This window comes from Delphinus delphis, chromosome 1 (genome assembly GCF_949987515.2).
Source record: "Delphinus delphis chromosome 1, mDelDel1.2, whole genome shotgun sequence".
Taxonomy (NCBI): domain Eukaryota; kingdom Metazoa; phylum Chordata; class Mammalia; order Artiodactyla; family Delphinidae; genus Delphinus; species Delphinus delphis.
The window spans coordinates 139,798,188-139,812,104 of record NC_082683.1 but is presented as its reverse complement, the minus strand read 5'-3'; the positions used below and the strand labels follow the sequence as shown (position 1 = coordinate 139,812,104).

General features: G+C 33.8%; 1 protein-coding gene across 2 annotated transcripts in view; it reads right to left on the bottom strand.

Annotated features, from left to right (window-relative positions):
- Positions 1–13,917, bottom strand: part of SWT1 (SWT1 RNA endoribonuclease homolog) — a 91,421-nt gene that overhangs the window by 68,817 nt on the left and 8,687 nt on the right. For both annotated transcript variants that reach the window (XM_060035318.1, XM_060035325.1), the window contains exons 5-9: positions 10,881–11,619; positions 7,003–7,062; positions 5,306–5,435; positions 4,248–4,349; positions 3,658–3,846 (exon numbers count right to left, since the gene is read on the bottom strand). In XM_060035318.1, the coding sequence (XP_059891301.1) occupies positions 3,658–3,846; positions 4,248–4,349; positions 5,306–5,435; positions 7,003–7,062; positions 10,881–11,619 (1,220 nt within the window). The remainder of the gene's footprint in view (positions 1–3,657; positions 3,847–4,247; positions 4,350–5,305; positions 5,436–7,002; positions 7,063–10,880; positions 11,620–13,917) is intronic.

Here is a 13,917-nt window from a genome sequence, read left to right as displayed (position 1 = left end):
TTTATATTCTTTTCAATCTTATTTTAATATCACATGTCATTAACATTGTTCAAAATACAATATTCTCTCATATGACTACATCATTATATGTAACTTCTACAACTGTTAGATTGTTTCCAATTTTTTTGCTGCATAAATCATGCTGTGATGAACATTATATAAACCACTGTGAGCATCTCTGATTATTTCTTTAAAATAATTTCTAGAAAGAGAACCATCTCTTTTGGCTTCTTAATACACACTAATAAATTGCTCTCCTGAAAAGTTACTAATTTATATTCCCAATGCACTGAGCACTGTGTTCCTATCAAGTGCTGGGAAGGAGCAGCTTTCTAAACATAGAAGCAATAAAAAAAAAAAAAAACAAAGGAAAAAGTGAAAGATATAAACTAAAACTTTATACATAAGAAATTAACAATATTAAAAATAGCAAACAGGAAAATATTTGCCTTAAACAAAGGACTGACTAGTTGTACTTCTTTTGTGAATTACCTATTAATAATTTATGTCCATTTAGGGGAAAGGGATTTTTAGTTTTTCTAATCAATCTGTATAACCTTCTCATGTAAAAGGACACAAAAGAATTATCGCCTATTCCAGACCATAAATCATTAAGTAATACATTAGCTCAACCAATCTTCACAACATTTTTTTCAGGGGGAGGTCATTTCCCCCCATTTCATTTACTCAGTTTCCTCACCTTCAACTTTCCCTAGGTCAGCTTATAAACCCAGGTCAATCACATTTCAAATCCTATTCTCTTCTCACCATAATGCATACTACATCAAATAAACACAATTTTGAAAAGAGTAAGGACAACACTAAAATTATGGTCAACTAAGGCTATTTTAACATGGACTATCTGCATTCAATTTGTGGCATTTTTCTTTTTTTTAATGGAAAATGCTTGTCTAAAAAAATACATTGTTATAATACTGTGATTACATAAAAGAAAATAATACAGCAAGATAAGCAATTATTAGAGTTAGTGGCAAATGTGCTCGACAGATGTAAAGTCTGTTTTGTTCTTGCTTTTCTCCAAGCAAGTACTTTAATTTCACTCAATAATCCTGAATTAAGTTTTTACATAAGAATTTCAATTTACCATCAGAATATAAAATATAATTTTATTATGATAAAAGTGACTAAGGATATTTCTAAAGGATATCATAAAATCACTATCAACAGAGTAAATGTTACATTAGATTTTATATAAAGAATGTTTTAAATAATCAGTTTGACAGATAACAATGATATAGTGAAACACATAAAGGATTTATCTGACAGACAATTACACAAATAATCTATCTACAACCTTACAACTAAAAGTGCAATGTAACAAAACAAAGATCAAATAATACCAATTTAAGCTTTAAAGTGAAATATGGATATCAAGGAAGACCCAGAAGTTGAAGCAGCACAGAAGTTTGAGACCACTACTATGATTTATCCTCCTTAATAACCCAAAAAGCATAGACTGAAGAAGTATCAAAAAAGCACATAAAAATGGAAAAATCAAAAGAAACATAACAAGCATCTATAAATAATAAATGTGGCCAAAATATCTATTCTAAAATTAGCTCTTCTAAAATAAGTCTCAAAGTCAATCTATTGAAGGGACAGATATTCCATTTAGGACAAGTTCTTAACATCTCTATGTCTCAATTTCCTCATCAATAAAATGGATCTAATAAGAATTTATCTTCCACAAGTACTATAAGGTTAGAATGAGATATTAGCTGTAAAGCACTTAGAAAAAGGTCTGGAGAGTAATGGCCATGTTCTCTATTATTATCATCATCTATATAATTATATAATAAAACACAATTCATATCAACTAACAAAAACAATAAAAGGTTAAGAGTAAAAAAAAATTCCCACCTCTTCTTAAGGATCGGGGTTTTACTGAAAGGATGGTTTAGATCAGAGGTTTTGTTAACTGCATGGCTGCTTTTTTAAAAAGTCCTATCTGTTAGCAATACATACCAAAGTACTACAGGAGCTCCAGGAGTTGGGGGAGAAGGGGAAAAGGAAATGAGAGAATAAACAAGAATGACAAAATGTTGAGAATCACTGAAAATGAGTGAGAGGTACATAGGAATTCATTATTATATTATATTATATTATATTATATTATATATTATACTGCATTTGAAAGTTTTCATAACGGAAAGTAAAAAAAAAAAAAAGACCATCTAAGGTGTTCAATTTAATATGTTTTTAATTTTAATATTTTTAATATTTTCTTAACTCTAATACGTGATTTTTTTTAGTGGTTTCCTTTAAAAGCTCTTAAACAGCACATGATGTTCCTACTCAAAATGCATAAGCATTGTATTTGGAATATACTAACAGCTAATAAATATTTGTAAAGAGAATAAATAAAGAAATTAATGGGAGAGGCCCTTTTTCTTCAAAGATTTAAGACTAAACAGCTGTGCCAAAAGCCTTCTCAGGGTTAATTTCATGATTAGATTCATCTAAAGATGAATTATTTCATATCCTATAGTAAATATGGATACAGTAGACAACATAAATCCATATTTAAAATAAGATAAATCTACATATACAAATATTTCTGAGTTGGAAAGAAACCAATTTTTAAAGAATGAAATATATCCTCTAAATGTATGTATAAACTCTGCAGAGGCAACAGTGTTGCTTTACACACAGATCTTTTTCCAAATAGTTATATAAAACATGAAGAACAAGGGGTGGGATAGGGAGGGTGGGAGGGAGACACAAGTGTGAGGAGGTATGGGGATATATGTATATGTATAGCTGACTCACTTTGTTAGAAAGCAGAAACTAGCACACCGTTGTAAAGCAATTATACTCCAATAAAGATGTTAAAAAAAAATTAAAAAGTAAAATAAAAACATGGGGGCTTCCCTGGTGGCGCAGTGGTTGAGAGTCTGCCTGACGATGCAGGGGACGCGGGTTCGGGCCCTGGTCTGGGAGGATCCCACATGCCGCAGAGCAACTGGGCCTGTGAGCCAGAATTACTGAGCCTGCGTGTGTGATGAAGAGTGACCCCCGCTTGCCACAACTAGAGAAAGCCCTTGCACAGAAACGAAGACCCAGCACAGCTATAAATTAATTAATTAATTTTTAAAAATTGTATAAAAAATCTAAAAACATGAAGAACATACTTAGGTTCTAAGATTTTTAAATGACTAAAAAAAAAAACTAATATGGAAAAAAATCAGGAGAAAATCTATAGACCTCTATAATAAAAATACCTCCTTATTACAGGTTGTGACAAACCAGAGGAAAACAATGCCTGCCTCTGCATTATATTAACTGCATGCAGTGATGATTAGAAACATAGATCACTTAGTGGCCTCATCACTCAACATGGTATTTTAAAAAAAGAATCCAAAGTACTGTAATATAGACAACTATGCATACAGAACTATACAGTCAGTCTCTGTGAAATATGGACATAACCTAAGAAGGTCTAGGAGAAGCAGAAAAATAAAAAGCAAAGGCCTCCAAACCAAGCCTAACAGAATATGCCAAAGCATCACTATGCCCTGCCATTTCACACTGTAATACTGTTAATTTTTTTTAAAGTTCTGCACCATCTCCCTTCATTAATGAGTCAGCGTCCAAACAAATCTTAATCAAGAAGCACCCTGAGAGAACAATACTTACAAAGTTTTTGAGATGCAAGTTGTATTGACTGACCCCATAGCTTTCTATCCTGATTTTTGAGACTGTCATTGATGAAATGAACGGCAGGTATAGCTTTGTGCTGGGCACGTTTCAGTAATTTTCCTGCCTTCATACGATCCAGCTCTTGCACAACAACCCAGGGAATTATTAACACAAGCCTGTCAAAGCCTAAAAAATAAAAAGATTTCTTAGATGTCAACAAATATGTATTGAGCTACTAAATCAAACTGCTATAGGAGAATTAAAAGTTTTAAAGAAATTCACAATCTGAATGAAGAGATAATAGATAAAAATAGGAACTAAAACCAGATATAAGTGTCAAGAGAATGTTACAAAAATAAATACTACTGGAAATCACAAAAGAGTAAGTTTAGAAGCTAGGTTAACGTGTAAAGGCTTTTTTTTTTTAACTTAAGTTGATTATGCTTCATGTATATATACACACACATACTTAATAACATATCCAAATGGAAATAAGTTTGTGGGGGGGGAAAAACCCACATCACTGTTCATATAAAGTACCAACTCAAATAAGAAAATCAGAATCGGTAAATATGTTCTATAAATACCTGAGATTTCTGTTGTCTTCAAAATTCTAACAAATTTGAGATGATTCATCAGTATATTTGTGTCAACAACAATCAAAAGCTTTTTGTCTGAAGCAGTATTTGCTAAAGAAAAAGAGCAAAGTGAGGATTTCATGACATTTGATAACAGACTTGTATAATAACTACAATTTTGATATCACAGAACTTTGACAGCATTCTTAAGGCAGTACTTTAGACAATAAAAACAAAAATGCATTTACTCCAATTCTTAAGAGAAAGAACAGTAATCAGTGTTTAATTATCCACCAATAGAATATTGTATATTGCTTACGGATGGATTTTAAATCATAAATTAACTTGCACCAGCAGTAACTATGTTGCCAAACCCTGTACTCGATCACTGGTAGTTACGTACTTAGGAATCATAAGCTAATTTTAATGTACTCTGAAATATAACTGAAAAAACAAATATACGTAAATGAAAGAAAAAAGATAATACTAGCACTGTTATTTCATAGGGTCATGTGAGGAACAGATAAGTTGATGCATAGGAAAACACTTAATAAATTGAAAAATGCAATGTGAATGTAACATAGCATTACTATTTTTACAAATACAATTCAAAACAGTATACTAACATATTTTGGGTAATATCTATCATTATCTTCTCCAAGGAGTGAGAATAATCACAATTTTACTATATAAATAAGAAATCCATGAATATAATACCTTTGAGCAATTTGCATTATTTCTGATCAGTGCTTTACAAAGCTGAAATTGTTAAAAGTTATGATTAAGAGCAAAAATAAAAGACAGCTCATAACTCTGATTACTGCCCCTTGGCAAAAGGTGAAAGAGAAAATATGTCTAACTGCCTAATAATGTGAGATATATAAAGCAAATGATGGTAAGACAAACCTTAGACCTGATTCCTGTAGCTAAAAGAAATATACTTTATTATTTCAAATAAGCACATTTTAACATTTTTCCTCTAAATATTATAAAAATTGAATGTCGGCACATTAATTCTTAAGAAAACATAGGAGATCATAAAACTGTCATATGCATATAGGATATACCAGAAGAGGAATGTACATCATCTTCCACCAAGTCAATCTCCATACTTGTGAACTCTCCAGAAGGTGGAACCACAGTTAAATCCACACTTTTTCCCACACGTGCAGCGTGAAGCTCTTCTACAATCTGCATCTAAATTGCAAAAGACCCGCAGCAAAATATTTTGAATTAGTTTCTCTGCAGATTAGTAAGAGAAAAAAGCAATTAATTCTTAATTCACTTAATATGAGATAGTTTGTGGAAAGAAAAATATTTACAAAAATATGAAAGCCACATGATAAAAGAATACAGATTTATAAACATACACAAGGTTTCTAATATAGCTCTTCTCTTCTTACTTTATTATTTCTACAACCTTAGGCAAGCATATTATTTAACAACCATGGGTCTCAGTTTATCTACACAATAGGAATATTAAATATCTGTATCCTTTTAGTATTTTTCGTAAGGATTAAATGAAATAATGTGAAGAACCTCACACAGAGCCTAGTACAAAACAGACTTCCAAAACAAGTTAATTCTCATTCCCATTCTCACTTCAAAGTATTTTAGGAGCCAAATATGTTTTTATCTGGATGATGAGCACTTTTCCTAAGATTTCTAAGATTGTTTATGAACCATCAAAAACTGAAATCCATATCTTAATACCCTTCTCACTTCAGGGAAGTAGTTCCCTGATGTATTCTGATGCAAAGAAATTAAAGTATAATCTAACTTTAGAGCAGAGGTGAGAAATCTTTCTTCTCTCAAGGAGCATTGACCCAAAAGACATAAAAGTATAACTGACTGTCACAAATAAAAAGCAATCAGTATGGTTTTAAAGTCTCCTTTAAATAGAAAAACACAAAGTGTTCTATGAATCTAATTTTAATTTAGAAGCAGGGAAGATAAAATTGTATGCAATAATTCTACGAGGTTCAACCAGGAGATTCTAGCTGAGAAATGAAGCAACAGGTAAAAAATAAATGTATGTGCCCTCATTTTCTTTGAAGAAATGTCCATCTTGTTGCTAATTAGAAAAATGAGGCAAAACATGCTAATATCATACTGCATTTTGGCAAGCCAAGGCATAAGCATGCAAAAACATAACATTAATTTAAAATTCATGTAACTTGTGGGCCACAGGCTCCATGCTCTTTATTCAAAACAGATTAGAGGGGCTTCCCTGGTGGCGCAGTGGTTGAGAATCTGCCTGCCAATGCAGGGGACACGGGTTCAAGCCCTAGTCTGGGAAGATCCCACATGCCGTGGAGCAAGTGGGCCCATGAGCCACAACTACTGAGCCCGCGCATCTGGAGCCTGTGCTCCGCAACAAGAGAGGCCACGACAGCAAGAGACCCGCGCACCGCAATGAAGAGTGGCCCCCACTCGCTGCACCTAGAGAAAGCCCTCGCACAGAAACAAAGACCCAACACAGCCAAAAATAAATAAATTAATTAATTAATTAAAAAAAAAAGATACTCTGTCAAAACAGATTAGAGGTTATTAGAAAAAAAGCCCAAAAGGTGATAAAGTAAATGTAAATACTTCTCCAAACAGTTTTTCATGGCTTCATAAAAACTTACGTATTGAATTAGGCAGTGACATCACTGTTATTTTCATACTATCAAGGTTTTTATACTCATTATATTTTATTGAAATAGGAACCTTTGACTTAATTTCATTAAAAATATTCAGAGTAAATAAATATATCAGTAACCTCTTGATCTGTATCTTGAATACTTTCAAGTGACACTGAAGAACACGGTGCTTCAAAACTCTGAAATGAAAAGTAATTTTATTAGTTACGAAGCATATACCTAGAGTAAGGTTTTTCAACCTTAGCACTACTGACATTTGGGATCAGGTAATTCTTTGTTTTGGGGGCTATCCTATGCGTTGTAGGATGTTTAGAAGTATCTCTTCCCTCTACCCACTAGATATCTACCCACTCCCAACCTTGACAATCAAAAATGTCTCCATTCCTTTGCCCAAGCAATTTCAGTGGAGTAATAGAGATAAAATCTGATTGTAAATAGAGTTGAAGAGAAAAGGATTTATACTTCAGTTTAAAGACAAGTAAACTATGTTGTTTGGGGGTACATACTTAAACAGTCACAATAAAAAGAAAAACAATGAACTGAAAAAAAAAAAAAAAATGTCTCCATCAAGTCAGTTGCCAAATGCCCTCCTAAGAGGCAAAACTGCCCCCGGATGAAAAATTGCCCCTAGAATAGAAAAGCCTCATTCTATTAAGTTATGAAACATAGTAGAAATTCTTTAGGGTTTACTCATCTATATATATACATTCCTAAAAATACTCGTATTCTAGGATAAAACATGTCATCCTAAGAAACACAACAACCATGGCAAAGGTAAAAAGAGCTGGCCTTCGGTGGTGGGAAATTTTTATCCAGGAGTAAGTAAGCCATTTATAAAAGTGACATGACAAAACAAAGGGAACTTGAAGATTATTATATGGCTGAGGGAGGAAAAGCTGAAAAATGTTATCATTTATGGGTGTTTTATTTTTTGTCTCCTAGCAAAGATTGAAAATCTCAATTTTTCACTGGCACTTTTGGTGAGTGGATGAGACTTACTCAACCCTACAAACAGGTGACAAGGAACTCAGCAAAAGCCACTACTAAACGAAATCATCTTCTAAGAATTCTCCAAGCACCAAACTCACAGGTATTTTACAAGACACTGTATAAAAATTACAGACCCTCTTTAAACAAGTGTATCATACGTTGCTTTATTGGGAATTCAGCTTCTACCCAAACTACCTAACATCAATCTTCACCTGATACAACAACACCACATACATCACACACGTAGGCCCATTATAGCTTTACTATTCCATGACCCTGGGTTTTATAATGCCTTTTCTACCTGACTTTAAATCTCACTAGAGCTTTAGGTTCTTTTCAGCTAAGGAGTGCCAACCAAGCTAGAGATTATTATAGAACTTCCTGAAACTCGTGACATTTGAAGTCTTTTCATTCTTTTACTATTACCCTTCACTCTCGTTGATCACAGGTCACTTTCAGTGATTTCAATAAATTTTCTGTTACCTCCAAATCCAGAAAAGTTTGTGTCAGTTGTCCTGGAAAACCTCCTCCTTATTATAAAAGAAAGTCTTAGTGGGTATTAAATGTTTGCCTTCCCCTACCATGCTTTATTAAATACATGGACCTGGATAAAGCCTTCCCTAGAGATGACAAAAGGGAATAACAATAATGATGGTATAAATGGTTTTATCTGCTAGAGTGATTCCAAACTAAAAACCTGATTATACTGCTTCCCTGACTACATTTCAATGGCTCTGTACTATCTACAAGATAAAAAACCACCTTTCCCATGAGAGATAAAGAAATCCATTTTCTGGACCCTCGCTTCCTCCCCAACTTCCTCTTCTATAGACTCTCTACACAACTCAAGTCAAAATGAACAACTTAAGTGCCCACGTAGGCTCTTGCCATGCAATTTCGTAACTCTGGGCCATTACACAACTGGCCCTCTCCCCTGACAGGACAACACTTCTATTCTTTGCTCTACACATTTTTCAATACCAAGCTTAAGAACCTCCACCTTAATAAGCCCTTCCTTAACTCACTCCCAAATTTATACTAATACCAGCCAAATTCCTAGGGCTCTAATATTTACTTCACTGTATTTGCAATTGTATTTGTTTACTAATCTACCTCCCTGGGAACTTCTTGAGGGTAAAAAGCATCTTATTCATCTCTAAATGCCTAGAACCTAACACATAATAGGTATCTTTAATTAATGTTTGATAAACTGATGAATCTCTACCCCACAGACTCATAAGAATTAAGTGGGATACCACTTATAAAAGTGGCCTATAAACCACAAATCTCTAGAACATTAGTTAGCAATGGTGAGGGGATGGTGCAAACTGAGAAGGGTCTGTATCAAAGGACGATAAAACCTAAGAAACAAAATAAGTCACTTTCTCCTAGGAAAGCATAACAGGATTACTAAATCCAGAAAATACAGTTATTTCTTTGTAAAGTACACTCATTATTTTAGGAAGATAATTATCTACTGAGGAATATATGAGGAAAACAAAACAACAAATATAATATTAAGATGATTAGCTACTGTCAATAATATGCTAAAGATAATATATTCAAGATAAGAACAATATTTACTTGCTGCTCCTGTGTCTACATGACTTTGAGTCAGATAAGACTGCTATCAAGGGAATATAAAGAGTTTTAATTCCAATAACTGAAAAGTAATCATGCAAAAATTGCTTCCCCTACAACTTAATATTCATGCTATGTACCTCTTTTGGTTTGTGTAGCAATTCTACACAGAGAGCAAAAAAACCTGTAAGATGCAGTGCAGGGATTTCTCATACTGTTCCTCAGATGTACAGCACGAGGGGAACACCAAACAATGATACAAAGATGTTGTACTGGAAATTTCAGATTCAGATGTTGATACTGGAAAATTCAGATTCCTTGCTTGCATGCTACTCTACAGAACTGGTTACAGAGCACAAGAAGAAAACTCTAGCTTTCCTTTAAGAAAGCAATAAAAAGAACAAACTCAATTCTTTCCTTCTTTGGACTCCTTCAAGTTCAGTGAACAAAGAGTACTCTCTCTCAAGCTCTTCTGGCCTCCCTAGTTACAATTCCTACATTTTTCAAAGGAAGTTATCTTATACTACACTCTGTAGTCTTGATTCCTAAAAGTAGGTAGGCTCCACCACCACCTGTTTTTAAGCAGTCTCTAAATTTCAGAACTTCTGAAGTTCCAAAGTTCTAAAAGTTGTCTTAAAGGTATCAATAAATAATTTTATTTGCCATAGAAACAAGGCTGTAGCAATTAGGTTCTCAAATTAGTCCACAAATGCTGACTTATTACATAATTTAGAAGCAAAACAAGATATGCCAAGCTTTCTAGCCTGGATCTCTGTACACACAGTTCCCTTTGCCTGGAACATCCCTGCTTCTCCCATCTCACTCCATCTTGTCTGCACGTGAATAACTCCTATTCAATCCTCAGTTCTCAGTTTACTTGTTATCCCCTCCAGTAAACCTTCCTGAATTAATCCCTCCACGGTGCACCAAGGCCATGTTAATCCCCTGCTGTGTATTCCCATATTAGGTGATAAGTACTGATCAGACCTGAGGTGGCTGTTTCTGTGTCTCCTCATATTAAGTAAGTCTCTGAAAAGAAAGACAGTGATTGTGGTGCCTGGCATATAGGGCATTCAAAAAAAAATTTGTTAAACGAATAGCTATTTGGAATAATAAGCCCTGGATGTTCTATAGTTCCTGGAGTTAGAGAAGAGCCTAAGACTGTCACAGTGCTTTTCTGATAGAACGATCTATAATGGCTTCTTTCTATATTTTTACACATTCCCTCTTATTTTGGATCCTTGATACTTGCCAGGATAGCCTCCTAAGGAAGTTGGAATTATCGTGGTAAAATAAAAGAATCAACATTATCTTCCTGACTAAATAGAATCAGCTCTCTATGATCATTATCTATAATAGAAACAACACAAACCTAAGTACATTAAAACTCTTTGCTAAAGCCTATATTCATTTTGCACTACCTTACCTTGGTTAGGTTTTCACTAGAACTTGAATCATTACTTCTTTGATGCTCATGATATTTTCCTTCCCACTCACGAACAGTCTGCTTATACGTGGAATCTGAAAATAAATGTTCACTTTTGTGCCTTGTCAAATTTAACGAAAACTGGGAGCCTTCCAGGCATTCTTTTTTCTCCTGCTTGGTCTTTAACGTGTTAGAATCTAAACTGAAGACATCTTCTTCTACAAGCTTCTGAAGGGTTTCACAGGATTCTCCTAGGATTTTGAAATTGATCATTCTTCTTCTAGATTCGAGGGGTTCCTTAATTATCTTGTTGGACTTATAATCCTGAGAAAATTGGATTCTCTTGCATTTCTCCAAAACATATTTTTCAGAACTGTCTCTAAATTTATTGTACCTTTCTTTCTTGAGTTCCTTCATCTTCTTCCTCTGAGCAAGTAGATGAGGCCATTTTTTTTCACTTGCCTGGCCTTCAGCTTTAGGTCTCACATCTTTGGCAATCTTAGGACTGCTAAAGTTTTTAATTCCATGGTCCAGCTCACTCTTAACATTTGTCAATTTAATATCTTTAACTTTAAAATCTACACATTTACTTATACCATTTTTAGTTCCATTTGAAGAAGGACTCTGAGAAGTAATTTGATTATCATTTGAGTATGATGTTTCTTGGAGTTTAACAAGTCCTTGGGATGAAGAACTAATTTTTGGTCTCTTTCTTGGAGTGTCAGTTTCTACATTCAGTCTGTAAAGCAGCACAGAAAACTAGGTTACATTACAATTGTACCTGATAATATGTAATATTGCACTGTATCATTTTAGTGAGGAAGTGAAAGAACTGGCCTGATAGGAACTTCATAAAAAGTAAGAAATGGCTACATTAAGAATGAAGTGGAAAGGATTACTCAACTAACGGTTATTGGAAGAACTGGTTTGCTATTTGGAAAAAACCCCACAAACGTACAGCTTTATATAATACCAGATGGTATAATTTCAAACAGATTAAACACTTAAGTGCAAAATAATTATTATTTCCATAACTGCTCTACTTCATATTAAATACTTAAAAACCACAGGGGAAAAAGGGAATATTTATCTGATTTCTTAATAGAGAACTTCCTAAACTTAATAGCAGTGGGAAAAATCACAAAGGAAAACAGTAAACATAAATGACTATTTACTTTAAAACTTTAGCATATTAAAAAATAATAAAATTAAAATAACTTGGAAATGGTATTTACTACATATGTGACAGCTTATTAGCCTTAGTAAATAAAAAGCTCATCAAAAAGTACTAAGGGCTTCCCTGGTGGCGCAGTGGTTGAGAGTCCACCTGCCGATGCAGGGGACACGGGTTCGTGCCCCAGTCTGGGAAGATCCCACATGCTGCGGAGCAGCTAGGACCGTGAGCCATGGCCACTGAGCCTGTGCGTCCGGAACCTGTGCTCCACAATGGGAGAGGCCACAACAGTGAGAGGCCCGTGTACCGCAAAAAAAAAAAAAAAAGTACTAAGACTCTAAACAAACATATGGACACCAAGGGGGGAAAGTGGTGGGGCAGGGGTAGTGGTGGGATGAATTGGGAGATTGGGATTGACATATATACATTAGTATGTATAAAATGGATAACTAATAAGAACCTGCTGTATAAAAAAATAAAATAAAATTCAAAAAATAAAGTACTAAGACTCTAGAATAAGGCATAAACAGAAAATTAATGAAAGAGAAAAAGGGAATAGCTAATAAACACTTTGGGGAAAAAAGTCTGACTTCCCTAGAAGTCACAGACATGCTAATTACAACATACCATTTTCTTCTATCAAATTAGCAAAGATTTTTAAATAACATTAAACATCAGCAAGAAATTGTAAAATGGACCCTCTCATATGTTGCTAGTAGAAATGCAAAATGATTTAACAGTTACACAAAGGAATCTGACAATATAATTAAGAATTCTAAAAATGTTCTTATCCTTTGACTCCTTAGTAATTCGCACTTTAGAAATTCTATACGAAGGAGGAAAAAAAGCAGAAATGGACTAAAAAATAATAACAGCAAGATATTCAATTCAGGGCTATTTATAAGAGGAAAAAATCAGGTACGAGATAAATGCTAAAATTTTTGAAATGACTAAAAAACATGTCATTCTAGCGAATATGATAGAGTGTCACAGTCATTTCAAATGATGTTTATGAAAAGTTTTCAATGACATAACGAAACATATTGATATAATATTAAGCAGAGAACAAGTAGGGTACAAATCTCTATACATAATGTGGTCTGAACAGTTTTCTAGCATAGTAAAAAAGCTAGAAAGAAATGTGCTAAAAAGTTTTAGAAGCAGCAATAGCTAGAAGTGGTAACATTTTCCTGCTTAATAAAACTAGATACTACTTTGTAGTCAGAAAGAAAGGGGAAAAAAATTCGAGGAACCACAATCCGTTAATTTATATCAGTAAATCCTTAAGTGCCTTTTAAGTACCTGTCACTCTGCCGGGCACTGGGAGGCAGCGGAGGACATAACAAATACTGTCCGTACCCGCAATTAATTTACCGTCCAGCAGGGGAGAAAGAGATGGTAAATAAGTGACTTTTCAAATAATTAATTATGCAAGAGCAAACTATAAACATCTCAGAGTTTCTATAGGAGTTTCACCTGAGTCTTCATCTGGTTTTACATTCTTTACTATCTCTTTCTACAAAAAGACTGCCTAACATTATTTATCTGTTAATAAGTAGCAATAAAACAAAACTTTAATAGGACCCTAGCTTGACACTTAATAGTATATCATATAAGACATCAACTGCATCAAAGAAAAATCAGAAAAACAACAAACAAAAGAAAAATTTTAACAGGACCCTGTAGTTTTCTGAGCAGTTTAAAATTCCTATTTTATTTTTTTCTTCACAACGGCCCTGTACTGCATATATCACAGCAATCTATGCACCATGGTCCATATGGTCATAATTAATAAAAACTCAGCATTATAATACCTTTTAAAAGACCAACAAAATTAAATCTTAGAAGTTACCTCTTATCAAC